The sequence below is a fragment of the Buteo buteo genome, chromosome 6 (assembly GCF_964188355.1).
Source record: "Buteo buteo chromosome 6, bButBut1.hap1.1, whole genome shotgun sequence".
Lineage (NCBI taxonomy): Eukaryota > Metazoa > Chordata > Aves > Accipitriformes > Accipitridae > Buteo > Buteo buteo.
The window spans coordinates 4637150-4651487 of NC_134176.1; the positions used below are offsets into that span (position 1 = coordinate 4637150).

General features: G+C 44.2%; 1 protein-coding gene across 1 annotated transcript; it reads left to right on the forward strand.

Annotated features, from left to right (window-relative positions):
• The first annotated feature begins 2971 nt into the window (after positions 1 to 2971).
• CDKN3 (cyclin dependent kinase inhibitor 3) lies at positions 2972 to 10681 on the forward strand. The gene is made up of 8 exons (XM_075031024.1): positions 2972 to 3454; positions 3573 to 3658; positions 4199 to 4254; positions 5794 to 5838; positions 6842 to 7064; positions 7977 to 8008; positions 8892 to 8995; positions 10308 to 10681. Exons 1-8 carry the CDS (start codon positions 3365 to 3367, stop codon positions 10392 to 10394), a joined length of 723 nt encoding a protein of 240 aa, XP_074887125.1. The 5' UTR covers positions 2972 to 3364; the 3' UTR covers positions 10395 to 10681.
• The last annotated feature ends 3657 nt before the right edge of the window (positions 10682 to 14338 follow it).

Sequence of the window (14338 nt, forward strand, 5' to 3'; positions counted from 1 at the left end):
ACATATATTAATTAGTCTTACTAAAACGCAACTTCCAGAAACTGAGATATGAAATGAGAGGTGACTAACAAGTCTTTGGCATTACATATGGTTGTTTGGAATAATCAGTTACCAATGACCTTAAAATTATTTTGATGGTTTTGACATTTCAGATCTCATTTTGGCTCCTTGCAGGAAAAGAACATAGCTTGTTTGTTAAAGGTTTATGTTCGAATAAGATACGTGCTGAGACTATATATCATCAGGATCCTTCACTCCTCCTTTCACACTAGTCCCTGGGTGTCTCCACTGCGTACACACTAGTTTGCTCCCAGGCTTTTACCTGAAGTAAATTAATTATTTATTTTGTCCAGGAAACCTGAGTGCAGAATAGCAGATAGAAGATACTACATATATGAACCACTCCACAGTCCCCAGGGATGAGGGCTCTTCCCCTGACCCAAGGACAGCGAAACCAGGTTAGGCTTAACTGTATTTGTCTGGCAATCAGAATTTTAACACTTTACCACTATGACAAGCTATAACTCATGGTATAAAGATCTTCCCTTTGTCTTTGGTTTGATGTACACAGACACAAGAGCCAGGCGTAACCAGAGTAACATTCAAAAGCCAGCTGGGCTCTCAGGAGCTTGACTGTTTGCTGAGAAATGAGAAATAAAAATGACCTGGAACCCAGATAGGTTTGTAGAGGATTGCTTTCACAGGAGTCACAATCAGGTCCATGAGAAAATTCTTAGCTAACCCACTAGACCTGTCTGGGTTTTCATACACCATTTTCTTACATTACAAATTTTGTATACAGATTTTGCTGCCAGACCACAAACCCATTCTACATACATGTATTTAAAGCCTGGGACATCGGGCTGCTTGGAAAATCTTGCCGTTTGACCCCCCTCACTGTAAATTATTTTTAGTATCTCTGGGAGGGTATTTATTATTGTATTAGAGGCATAAGTGTCTTATGTCATGTAACATAAGCGTTATTATCTCTCTCTCTCAAAAACAACAAAAAAAGCCAACCAAAAAACCATAACCCCAAGCAGCTACCACGTAAGCACAAACTTACCACCCATATTTTTATTGATTGTTGTTGTCAACACTCACTGTAAGCAATTCTTATATGAAGTAGAGACTTCCCATATTTTCACTTTTGTCCATTGTCTCTTCTTTTTCTGCTACGCATCTCTAAGAAGAGTCTGGCTTTGTCTTTTTTAGACCCTCCCATTAGGTATTTGTAGACAGCAGTTCCTGGCCCAACCATTTATCTAAAAGCCCAATTAAAATTCTGGTTAAATCATACATTCTTCATCACCCTCTCTCACCAATGAAATAAATCTTCCAAACTATGTATTTCAGCCCATGCTCATGGCTATTTTTCTTCACTTTGCACAGACCTTCAATCTATAAACTGACAAAAATTTCCAGAAGGTAAAGCCTTGATGTTGATGTGTTCCTTTTTATATGCCAAAAGGACAATTTGTTGCAGACAAACTCCTGTTAGTCTTTCCTATAAAATACATCACAGCCAAGCTGATCTAGAAGCTTTAGCACATTACAATTTGATGTGCTGGGCAACAGCTCAATTTAAGAAATAAGCAGACAACCATAGCAGGTAGTCAGCTAATAAACATAGTATTTGTCATTTAATGCTGCAAGATGCCTGGGGTAAGAAGGAATCTCACAGGACCTCCTCAGGTTTGGTTTGGGGGTTTTTTCCAACCTTTTCCCTACATTTACTTCAGATTTCACACTTATATACTATACCTATTCGTTTCTGCCACAACAGACCCAAGCTCTAGCCTCACATTTTGCAGATCCCTTGGCATTACCAGCTGTTATTACCATTTTAGATTCCATGTAATAAAATTATTTCTACCACGTGAAGGCATCCAAGCTCCAGAGAATTCCTTTGATCTTTTCAAAGAACAACAAGGAGCGTTATCATTGTTGCTATTTTTTTGTATTTATCAGTCTTATGTCACTGCTTCCATAAAGATATAATCCTTAGAGTTAAAATCTGCAATACCTTTCACATGAATAGGTAAAATCAATCGGGGGGAAAAATATAGCAAATTTCACATCTATATCAGACAGTATGAGTGTTGCACATAATCTCCAAGGGGACCAGAGCTAGCAAGATGGTGAACAGAAGCAAACAACACACCTGTTCCTTCAAGCAGGGGCTGTAGGAGTTAATAAAACGATGTTTGCAGCTACAGAGGCTGGGTGTCCTCATGTTGCCTCAATTCTTAGGCCATATTTCTTTCCATTTCTCATCTTAGTCGGCAACATCTGCATTGTTTTAATTCTCCATTATGCTCAGTAATGTAATTTTTGTACATCTGCTATCATATTCCGGGTTTTAATAAACTGGTTTTCTCCTTGATCCTCTCATCATCTGTTTCTTCATTCCCTGAACCTACCCTAAATCCTGTGGTACCAAGCAATTTGCTTCTACAATCCTTCTCAGGCAGGTTTCATTAAAACCTCCAGCTGTGGAACTAATGTTTCTAATGTAGAACTAAAATCTAAAATCTCCACACCTGGAGATCTTGCACTGGCCCTACCAGGAATCCCACCAAACTCAAACCACTTAAGGAATTTGTACACAGCCATACTTTTGACTTCAAAAAACATCTTTGAAAGTCTCCATGACGTTATCCTCTAGATTGACGCCAAAAATCACTGTTTGTGCCTGGCTCCTTCGCAGCATAGTTCTACACGTTACAAACTCCTATTAAATCACTTTTGCTAATACCTTTGACGGTGATTCTTTAAGCAGTCCAAACCACTTATTCGCGACAATGCCCCATCCCTGGAAGTGTTCAAGGCCGGGTTTGATGGAACTTTGAGCAACCTCGTCTAGTTGAAGATGCCCCTGCCCGCGGCAGGGAGGTTGGAACTAGATGATCTTTCAGTTCCCTTCCAACCCAAACCATTCCATGATTTACCTCAGGAGCAGCATCCCAGATGGGAAGGGCTGGGGCAATTTGGAAGCAATGCATGATAAGCCAGTGAAAGCGTACTTCCACCCCTTTTTCAGTCAGAAATGCGAAGCCGGCTCTAAAAAGGAATTAAGGGCAGGGGTAGCTGCCGGCACAGCCGCCCGGCCCCTGAGAGAGCCCTCACAGCGCCCCACCCCCAACGGCCACCTCGGGCTCGAGACACAGCCCCTTCCCGCCTCACCGCCTCAGCCAATCAGCGCAAAGATCACCGCCGCCGGCTTTTTTTTTTTTTTTTTTTTTTTAAAAACCCGCCTCTGCTTCGCTGCTCACCAATCAGAATGCTCCTCTCGTGAAGCCGTAAGGAAAGCGGCTTGGCTTTTTACGCATCCGGCGGGAGGCAGCTTCCCATTGGACGAAAGATGGGAAGGGTTCGACCAATGGAGGTGACCCGGATGGGCGGGTACAGTTCAAACCGTCGGCGGTCGCGGAGCAGCGCCATGGTGAAGCCGGTGAGGGACGGGACCGGGACCGGGACCGGGACCGGGACCGGGACCGGGGTCCCCTCAGCTGAGGGGGCAGGGCGGGCTCCGGCCCCCAGGTGAGTTCTTCGCTCTCCTCCCGCCGCAGCCCTCCGCGATGCAAGCGGGTGACTTCGACTCCTCTGACGAAGAGGCCGCCGAGGAGGAGGACCCGAGGCCGTTCCCCATCTCCTGGTGAGACGCGTCCCGGGCGTCTTTTCCCTCAGAATCTACAGGGCAGTTTGCATTAAATCCCTCTCCTGTGAAACGGGACTTTTTTTTGCCCTGAAGGGAAGCCGTGCCGGAGCCCCGGTGACCTGCCAGAGCGAGGACAGAGGTTGCGGTGGGCCTGACAGGTGCCCCTGAAAAGGGATTAAGTGGGTGCTGGTGAACCGTCAGTGGATGTGGGGCCAGGTCCGCTTTTGAAAGCTTTTACTTAGTCACTGTCGGTTGTGCTAACCCGAGCATCTTGGTGCTCAGGCGGGGATTTGTCAACACTTTTCATCCTCCTCTTGGGCAGGGGCGTGTGATGAAGTACGCTACCAAACGTGTGATTCCCTTGCCTGCTGTTGTAGAAATAACACTTGAATACTTAGGGTTTATTCTTAAAACTGAATTATAGGCAGGTAACTCACGATCCCACAGAAAAGGAATGTCTAGTAGTGAGTTATCTCTATTTGAATAATCAAAATATTCTGTTCTGATTTTTTAATTATACTTTTTATTTCCTGGTAGGTTGTCTTTGTCTCCTTTCTACTCTTCTGAGTCCCTGGGATTATGTTCCCTTCCAGGTAAGAAGCGTTCACTGAAATTTACAGGCATGTTTGGAGCTGAAGAGAGGTAACATCTTGTACCCCAAAATTCTGTGTTCCATTTACTGAGTGGGGTGGCTTGTTTTGTAATCTACCACTGGAATAATTGTTTTGGAAATACCAAAGCTAATGTAGAGAATATCCTAACGCAAGATCGTATGGCATAGTGGTAAAAAAACAGTGGCCATCTTCCATTGTCAGTTAAAACATTTGGTTCTTTAGCCGGGCTTACTATTTATAACAAGCAACAACATAACTGAAACCAGACTGCTTTAACAAATAATTCCTTTATAAGATATATTGGGCTCAGATTATAGTCACTCACTGTGCTGACAGTCCTGTACTGCTCTCCCTTAGCATCTGGGTTGCACTACCATGGCCATGGTATAAAAATAAACATATAAGCTTTCTCTGTCTTTTTAACTACCAAAACTGCAGCCATGGTGAATCACCTTTGGTCACAAAAGAGATGAAACTGCTGGTGAACTTTGCCTACTTCATTTAAAAGAGTTACTTGATTTTCATTAGCCAACTCTGAGAAATACAAGCTTGGGACTAATACTACACTAAAGAACTAAAAAACAAGTGTTGAATAATATTTGGATTTAAGGCATCTTGAAGTGGACGATGGCCAGTGCTGATGAAAATCCCACTATCACTTGAACACCAGTTAACATATGTATGCAAAAAAATAGCTGCATTTTGTGTTTTTAGCTACCTGAGCTGTTCCTGTAACAGCTGCTTAGTCTTCAGATGCTACCCTCCAGTGGTAGCCCTGCCGATACAGCTCTTGGTCTGCAGGATTCTGCTGTCATGCTTTCAAAAGGTGTTTCAGGATATGCAGAATCCTGACTGTTGTCAGGGCAGGTGTAGATTGTGTGCCTATGGGGCTGTGAGTGAAGGAGGGGAGACAGAGGGAGGACACAGTGCAAATATTTTACGCAATTGCATCTCACAAACCAAACAATAGCTGTGAATATCACAGTGCAGTATTCTGTAGGGGTTGCAAAAATGCCTTGGTAGCATGATAAGAGGAAAAAATGGAAGTGGCGATATGCTGAAGATTGAATAGTAAGGAGGACTTTTAATGTGATTTGTGCTGAGTATTACAGAAGAGGGAACTTACTTTCCCACTCATCAACCAGACAAGTCTTAAGTGATCTCTATCCAGCCCTTTTATTTGTTGGATTTTCTTGTTTTGTGGGTTTTTTCTAAGCTGTATCCTGATTTATAATATCCAGAACTTTTCATCTGCAAAATGCACAGCAGCCTAAAACCTTGGGCAGATTTTTTTCAATCCCATTACATTACAGTGTTAAGCAGATAATGGTGTTTAAACGGTCTTCTGCGCTAGTGATCTATTTGCAAAAATAAGAACTGTGTTTTATTTGGGGTGTGGCTTTGTTGCTAGCTTTGGTTTTGGGGGGAGGTTGTCTGTGCTCTATTCATCAGCTGTAGCAGCCATTCCATAAATGTCACTTACCTGGAGTGTTAATTGTTATTCATAATTTCTTCTAGGTTGCAGGTTTAAGGATGTTAGAAGAAATCTTCAGAAAGATATAGGTGAGTCTTATGGCCAGTGTATAAGTGCCTCTTGTTTTCATGTAATGTGCAGGTAAACTGAAAGCATATGTTACTGAGAAGCTAGAGGTTTACTTTGTCTTAGAAGACTACTGGAGTTGCTGTTTATCAAATCTGGGCATAAGGATCCAGATGCCAGGTATCTAAAATAGTGGTGTTTTATTCATTCTTTTACAATGGATGCTATAATTGTCCATGTGCATGCCACGATGTTAGAATGCAGGCAGTTCTTTACAAAATCTTGCTGGGAGTATGTCTGACAGCAGTGTCTTTCTGAGTTTTGGTAATACTCTGCTTGAAGATGCAGCAAATAGCTTAGCACAGTCAGCGTTATGGGTACTAGATATCACTTTCAAGTGTGCAGTGCAGCTTTCTTTGTGGCTTGTCTATTCAAATATTGAATAAGTAGTCAGTGTATTTCCAGGCTGAAGCTATACAGGCATCTGTATAACTTTCACAGTAACCATGAGGTCTTCCAAGTCATGTGCAGGAGAAGGCATCTTCAAAGCAGCTAGGATCAAGACAAATTACAAACTTGTAATCTCCTCTTCCCAGAGAAAACTGAGATTAGGATAGAAAAGATGAAATTATGTAAAGATTTGTGCTGAGTATTTGTCTGTAAACACTAAAAGAGCAGAGACTAATAGCAAAAACCCATGGTATTTGGACATAGTCACAGCCAGAGATGGGACAGAATCATGCTTAAGCAGGCAGCAGTTAACAGGCTGTTCTAAGTGCTGACGTGCTTTCTAGTGAGGCTTGTCTTGAGACTCACTCTGAACTGAGAAAATTTCTCTCGTGGGTTACCTGAGGGCAACTGTGGGAGAGACTCAGTGGAGGAAAATGCTGCTCAAAGCAAAATTGCTACCTCCTATTGTCTTAACCTCAAAGACTAAACAAGAGAATTGGTACCAAGTAGCTTTTCTGTGTATCCTTAAGCTTGATAGGCTTTTGTTTATTTGCAAATGTCTTAATCTGTTGGCAGAAGAACTAAAGAACTATGGGACCCAGGATATATTTGTGCTTTGTACCAGAGGAGAGCTCTTAAAATACCGAGTACCAAACCTTATAGACACCTACCAACAGCATGGGATCTATGTGCACCACTATCCTATTCTTGACGGGGACGCTCCTGACATTGCCAAGTGCTGCAAAATTCTGGAAGAGCTCAGAAGCTGCCTGGAAAGTAACCGGAAAACAATCATACAGTAGGTTCTGGTTGCTTCCCTTTCACCCCATGTTCCTGTAAAAGATACTAGCTTCTCTAGATATATGATGAGCTGAAACACAATCCTGTCAAATGACAATTGTGTTCTTTAGGGTTAGTTCAAGCTGTGAAAAGCTGCTTGTTTCTCCTCGGGCACCCTTTTGGACCTAACTTGTCCTTTGTAAGATTTGAATCTCCCACTTCCCCTTGCTCTGTCCAGCAAGCGCTTCAAAGTCTGTGTTGAATGGCACCATATGACTCCTTGCTGCTAGCCTAGTTGGATATCAGGTATACAATATGAGTTGTAAGCTAATGCAGCTGTTGTCAGAGAGTAACACACCCCTGGGCTGTTTATCAGGGGCTCAATGGGTTCCAGCAGTGCAAAATTCACTCTTAAATTGCATGAGATTGGTTTAAAGTAATTTCTTCAGACAGTTGTAGCTGAGCTCAGGGTAGAGGGGAAGAGCTTTCCAAGTTCTGTGTTCCCTGAATGATCCTGCTGACAGCTCCCCACACAGACATCCACTGTTGTCTTCCTGCTGATGCAGAACCCTGCTGCTATCATTAGTTCACAACTGTCACAGAAGCCTGAATCTGGAGTAGGATTTAAAGAAAATTGAGATTGTCAGTCTTCATGCTGTTTTCTGTCCTCCAGTGCCTTTGGGACTATTAACCATGAACGAAGGGGAACTTTAAAATTGCAGTTTCTCTAGAAAGACACTACTTAAGGAAGGTCTGAAGAATATATGGGAGATAGCCTTGTAGGTATTTCTACAGAAATTCTTATTCTGACTTTCTTGTACCGCTGCTCCTCTTGCAAGAAATTGTGTCCATATATTTACGTATTGAGGGGGGCTCTGGGTGTTGCAGCATGCTACAGCTTGTTACACTCAAACGTTCTCTTCTCTTTCAGCTGTTACGGTGGCCTTGGACGCTCATGTCTCAGTAAGCAGTTGACTTCTCCCTCTCAATGCCTGATTAACTAACCCATCCTACAAACCCATTCTCATGAGACAGCACTGTCTAAAAGAGCCAAATTCTGCTTGAAGCTTAACTGTGGTTACAATGCAAACTGTCACTACAGGTAGAAGGCTAGTTAAATATATTTGCGTCCATTTCTTGGGAATGGTGTTGTCAAAGGGTAGTAACATTAGCTGCCTGTATAGAAACTGTTTGTGATGAGTGACCTAAGTATGTCACGGTATAGACCTGAGTGCGTAGGTGAGGGGATGGAGGGTCAGGCAGGGTCAGTCTTTCAGTGAGGCTGATAGTAAGTTCCATCTTACCTTCTGACTCTATCTCTGTTTTCACTGCAGATTTTAGTCTCCTCTGACTGATGGGATTGCACTTTCCCCTCTTCCCTGAACATCTCCTCAAGAAAAGGAGATGAACCTATTGCTCTGCATCTTCAGCCCAATGTCCCCCCTAAAGCTTTCAGGGGCATTAGTTACTGTGTATGCCTCAGAAGGAAGGGGTGGTGGCATTGCCAAAAAAGCAAATGTGGTCAGAAGACACAAAGGGGAATTAACTGGGTGTACTGGGACTTCTTCTTGGAAAGACTTTAGAATTTGCCTCCTGAACGCTGCTAGAAAGGCAGGGTGGGGAAAAGTGCAGGTTTTTGCCTGTTTCCAAAGCCTGCAGGCTTGGGCAGGAGCAGCAGGCAGATGGGGCCAGTGCCAACAAATAGTATGCAGCAAAAGATCCAACAGACCTGTGACCCTGATATGACAAGGTTGAGTTTTGCTAGAGTGGTTTTCATGGAACAAACCTATTACTGTGCAAAAGTGGTACTGTGTAGCGTATATACGTTTATACTTTTCCCTTACAGTAGCTGCATGTCTCCTGCTTCAGCTTTCGGACACGCTGGCACCTCAGCAAGCAATAGACAGGCTCAGAAACTTGAGAGGATCTGGGGCGATACAGACCATCAAGGTAATAAGGCTACAACGGGTAATGCGCGTGTCAAAACAAGGGTAGAAAGCAGGAACAGTCCTCCCTGTTTCACAAAGGGATCCCTGTGTCTTTCTGAGAAGCTCCACAGCTGGTGCCCCTGCTGCTCTCTTGGGTTTGACCTGCTTCTAGATTTCTGCTTGCATGCTGAATCTGTCTTGTTCTGCCTTCAACAGCTGTTCTCCCTGCCTGCTCTCCACCATCACTAGTGTTGCTTTCTCCTCCTTATCCCTGCTTGTCACTCGCTAAGCTATTGTCCTTTTTTTTTTCTGTTGCTCACATGCTCCTTGCAACTTGGATATTGCTTGATTTTCCTGCCTTGGTTTTGTTCCATCTTTGTAACCTAGCTAGCCATGTTCATCTTCTGTAGCTATCACATCGATACACTGGCAGTTGCCTTCTAAGAAGTATCCCTAGCACTAGTGTTAAAACCTACGTGGAGGGAGGCCTAAGTTGCCAAGAAGAATAGGGTTTTTCTTTCGGTGGGATTTTTAGCTACTCTGTGTACATATTTTCGTTGATAGAAGTCCAAGATGTTATGGTCTTAAAATAGTTCTATGTACAGGAAAGAGGAGCTGACATTTTAAAAGTTTACAAGACTAGTTTCTGAGGAGAAAGTTGCCTAAAGACTGTCTCTTTGTTAGCTCTAAGCCTCTCTGGAAGGCAAATCTTGTTTAAACTACTTGTTGAAAATCAGTTTTCCTCAAATCAAAGGGGCAGGTGGGGAGCAGCTTGCATCCCTGGTTGAAGAGGTGGGGAAGGATATGAACAAATGTTACAAATGGAAGCCCTCACAGCCACCTGGGGGGGATGATCTGTCCTTTAGCCTCTGCTGACCAACATTTTTATCTCATGTTGAACACTTGCTTCTTAACTCATACATCATGTGGAATATTGACCTAAGAGCTTACCACAAACTGTTGTACATCATCATACTAGCTAAAGGCTGCGTTCTGCATCATGGACTCATTATGGAGAGAGTAATAACTCTTGGTAACCCAAATAAAGCAGCTTTGAATTCTGACATGAAACTCTCCTATAAGGACCATGTTTTGCATTCCCTTGAGCTCACATGTGCCCTTTTATAAGGAACCACAGGAGCCAAGCCAGGATCCATGTAATCTATGTCCAATGGTGAAAAATTCCAGAGGATTTGGAGTAAGCACAAGAAGAACAAATAAACGGGCTAGAGGGTGCAGTTTTTATCCTGGGGTATCAAACAGCTTTTTAAGATAGGCAGTGCCTTTTCTGAAAGTATAGAGCACTCACTACAAATCTGGTTGTGCTTTTTCAGCAATACAATTACCTCCATGACTTTCGAGAGAACCTAGCTGCACATCTGGCAACAAAGGATACAGTATTAAGATCGGTATCGCGGTAATTAGTACTGAATTAATACTGGCGTGGTGTACCTTTGTGTCTACATGGCTGTGGCAGACACCTGGACAAGACACCTCACTCCTGACCTTTAGTTTCTCATTGCTGCTGCCGATGTGACACAGCTGCTCGCTTCCAAATCCGTGTGTCAAGTGCGTTGAGGTGGGGGAAGGAAATTCCAGAGGACATGCAGCATCCTTGTCTGTTTGGCAGTCTTTAATACTCTCTGCCTTAAAAATACATGAAGTGTATTTGTGTTCATTACTGTTCTGCTGGTGGCCTGCATGCCTAATGAGCTTGCTTTCAATATAATAATGACTCTTACACAATGTTTACCTCATGTTTAACATCACTTGGTACTGACAACATACATGTCTGCTGCCATTGAACTGGCATGCTGATGTTTTCATGTTGACATTCTCTGGGCTGCTTCAGTGAACTTGCCAAGTGGAAGGGAGGCCAGGCTGTCAATGCAGTGACTGAATATAATTTTGATTTTTGTCTCTGTTCTATGTAGTGTGAGGATTGGGACAAGCAATTGGACATGAAGGCAGGATCTGCGAGGAACCAGAATAGCCTGTAACTCCTCACAGCTAAGTGCAGACTTCCAGTGCTGATAGGCTGGCTTCTGCTCCAGGGTGTAGGGGAAGAAAAGTGGGGAGAGGTGAAGGGTAACTCCTTCTCTACTGGCCTTTGTAAGAGACTCATGCTGGGATAATGTAGCTAGATAAAAATACATCACTGGAGCTGTTTAAAAAAAACCCCTCAGCTCTAGCTTTAAATCAAAGGAAAGTCAAGCATGAAAATTTTCCTGCTGGAGCACTCACCCCTTATGAGCTAGTAAGAACTCATTCTAAAATGTCACAGTTCTACTTCATGTGTTCAGTGATATTTAGAAACAAGACCCCTCGTTCCAACGGAAGGAGGTTTTATACTGAAGATCTGTGACAAAACAAGGTGGGGGGGTTATATGAATATGGTGGGAAGAGACACAGTGCTATAGCTGTGTGGGTGAGATTCTGGCACAGCACTTCTGCGTGCTAACGCTAGAGAGAGTAAATAAACAATCATCAGCTGTGGGCTGGAGAGAATCTCACAGCAACATGCCTCTAACAGTCCCCATCCCTCCTGTTTTAACTATGTCCACCCATAAAGACCAGAGAAGATGAAAAGAATCCTGAAGACAACATTTAAACTAGTTCTGTCCCAGTCTGAGGAAGTGATGATCATCCACCTCAGTGCCTAGGTACCTTCTGAGGCCCTGTGAGGTACACTTTGGCTCTGGGAAGAAAGCCCCCATCACCCACACCGTGCCTTTCGCTGTTAGACAACTCAAGACACTTCAACAGGTTTAAAAGTGATTTCTACTTGTGGCGGGTTGACCCTGGCTGAATGCCAGGTGCCCACCAAAGTCATTCTATTACTTCCCCCTCCTCAACTGAACAGGGGAGAGAAAAAATATAACAAAGGGCTTGTGGGTCGAGATAAGGACAGGAGAGATCACTCAAGCAATTACCGTCATGGGCAAAACAGACTCAACTTGGGGAAAATTAACTTAATTCATTGCCAATCAACCAGAGTAGGGGAATGAGAAATAAAACCAAATCTCAGAACACCTTCCCTCCACCCCTCCCTTGTTCCCAGGCACAACTTCACTCCCGGATTCTCTACCTATCCCTCCCAAGTGGCGCAGGAGGATGGGCAATGGGGGTTATGGTCAGTTCATTACACGTTATTTCTGCTGCTTCATCCTCGACAGGGGCAGGACTCATCACACTTTTCCCTGCTCCAGCATGGGGTCCCTCCCATGGGAGACAGTCCCCCAGGAACTTCTCTAACGTGGGTCCTTCTTCACGAACTGCTCCAGCATAGGTCCCTTCCACAGGCTGCAGTCCTTCAGGCACAGCCTGCTCCAGTGTGGGTCCTCCACAGGGTCACAAGTCCTGCCAGAAAACCTGCTCCAGCGTGGGCTCCTCTCTCCACGGGGCCACAGGTCCTGCCAGGAGCCTGCTCCAGCGTGGGGTTCCCACGGGGTCACAGCCTCCTTTGGGCATCCCCCTGCTCTGGCGTGGGGTCCTCCACAGGCTGCAGGTGGAGATCTGCTCCACCATGAACCTCCCTGGGCTGCAGGGGCAGCCTGCCTCACCATGGTCTTCCCCACAGGCTGCAGGGGAATCCCTGCTCTGGCGCCTGGAGCATCTCCTCCCCTCCTTCTGCACTGACCTGGAGGTCTGCAGGGCTGTTTCTCTTGCATGTTCTCACTCCTCTCTCCGGCTGCCATTTCTGTGTCCCAGCAACTTTTTTTCCTTCTTAAATATGTTATCACAGAGGCGCTACCACTATTGCTGATGGGCTCAGCCTTGGCCAGCAGTGGGTCCAACTTGGAGCCAGCTGGCATTGGCTCTGTCGGACATGGGAAGCTTCCAGCAGCTTCTCACAGAAGCCACCCCTGTAAGCCCCCTGCTACCAAAACCTTGCCACATAAAGCCAATACACTACTGATTACATTTAATTGGCTCTTACTACCTTTCCCTTTTCCCCTCCTAAGGCAGGCAACAGTTCCCACAGCATGGAGTTGCTTACAGAGAATACTTTGCTAAAAACATGTATTGTTCTGTCCCTGACACTACTCCCCAACACTCAAACAGAAATCAGAGAAACAAAAGTGTCTGTCTGTCCCTTCTTCAGTGCTGAATCTTGCAACTGGAGGTATTCATTTATTAAATATATGTCAGATGCCTTTTTAAGATGACTTAGCAGGAAACTTTCTGACAGGGAGAAAGAAATGTTCTGTATTTTCTCCATCTTTTGCCTCCTGGAACTCCAAAACTCAATTACTATCAGGTCCACATTTTGAATACAAAATGACTCTAGCTAGGCATCATGCATGCTTCTTCACGTGCATCAGTTGCTTTCACATGGACTGCTCCCGTAAAACTCAGACGTGGGGCTCACATCGCTGGGTACAGGTGAGAACGTTCACACCACCCAGCAGCTAGGTTGATGCTGGTAGACAGTAACCTTTTTTAAAAATAAAAATGCTGAAACCAGCTTCTAAACAGCATTTTCTGAAGGACTCAGCTGGGCAGGCGTCACACTTCCAACACGCTGGGTTCCCATAGGACTTTTTAACTTCTAACTTGCACTTCCGACCTTTCTCTGCAATGTTTTGACAGTTTAAAGACCTTTGAAATGAGATTACTTAAATTCTTCAGCGCTCATGTATTTAACCGCAGCGGGCAGGACAGACTCCAAATAAGCATTTTGCTCCTGGGGTTAGCGGTGAATTCAAGTTCACCAGTAGAACTGCACTGGCAAGCTACTGCGCTGTTGTCCCCTCTGAATTCCTCTGACCAGGAATACTCACGTGCACTTTTACCTTAGATGCGTAAAGCCGGTCATCCACTGGACAGTGCAAGCGTTGCAAACGTTCTGCTAAATATTCCTGGCTAAAGCTGCTCCACAGCTGGAGGGGGTTTTCAGAAGGGGTTTTCAGAAGGTTTTTTTCAGTTGAACTCAGTAAATCCTGCATTGTTTATTCTGCTGTGTAACTTGGCTTAAATCAGCCCAAGTACCAACGGAATGAGAGATTTGTTTAGAAGGACAAGGAGAGCTAGGGGCTATGAGCCAGTAAGTCTCATTTCCATAACAGATTAATAAATACACAAACATATGAAAGGGTTAATTAGTTTTTCTTGCACACGCTTTAGTCATATCTTAGAGCAGTCTCTGAAGGCACTGAGCAGCAGGAAAACAAAAACGATCCAACAGGAACAATATTCCTGCGTTTCCAAAAAGCCTTTCAGAAATTCTGATAAAAGCTCAAAATTATGATTGCGTAAGGAAGAAAATCCTCTTGTCAACTAACAACTGATCAAAAGGGATTACAGAATAGGAATAACGAGTTTTTGGTGAGGAGGAGCTCCTCGCAGAGCTCCAGAGGTGTGC

What these genes read in the sequence shown, in the direction of transcription:
- CDKN3 (XM_075031024.1), top strand. Translation starts at nt 3,365, where the DNA reads ATGGGAAGGGTTCGACCAATGGAGGTGACCCGGATGGGCGGGTACAGT. An exon ending in AAATCTTCAGAAAGATATAG is followed by an intron (nt 5,839 to 6,841) that starts GTGAGTCTTATG and finishes ATCTGTTGGCAG; the next exon opens with AAGAACTAAAGAACTATGGG. An exon ending in GGGCGATACAGACCATCAAG is followed by an intron (nt 8,996 to 10,307) that starts GTAATAAGGCTA and finishes GTGCTTTTTCAG; the next exon opens with CAATACAATTACCTCCATGA.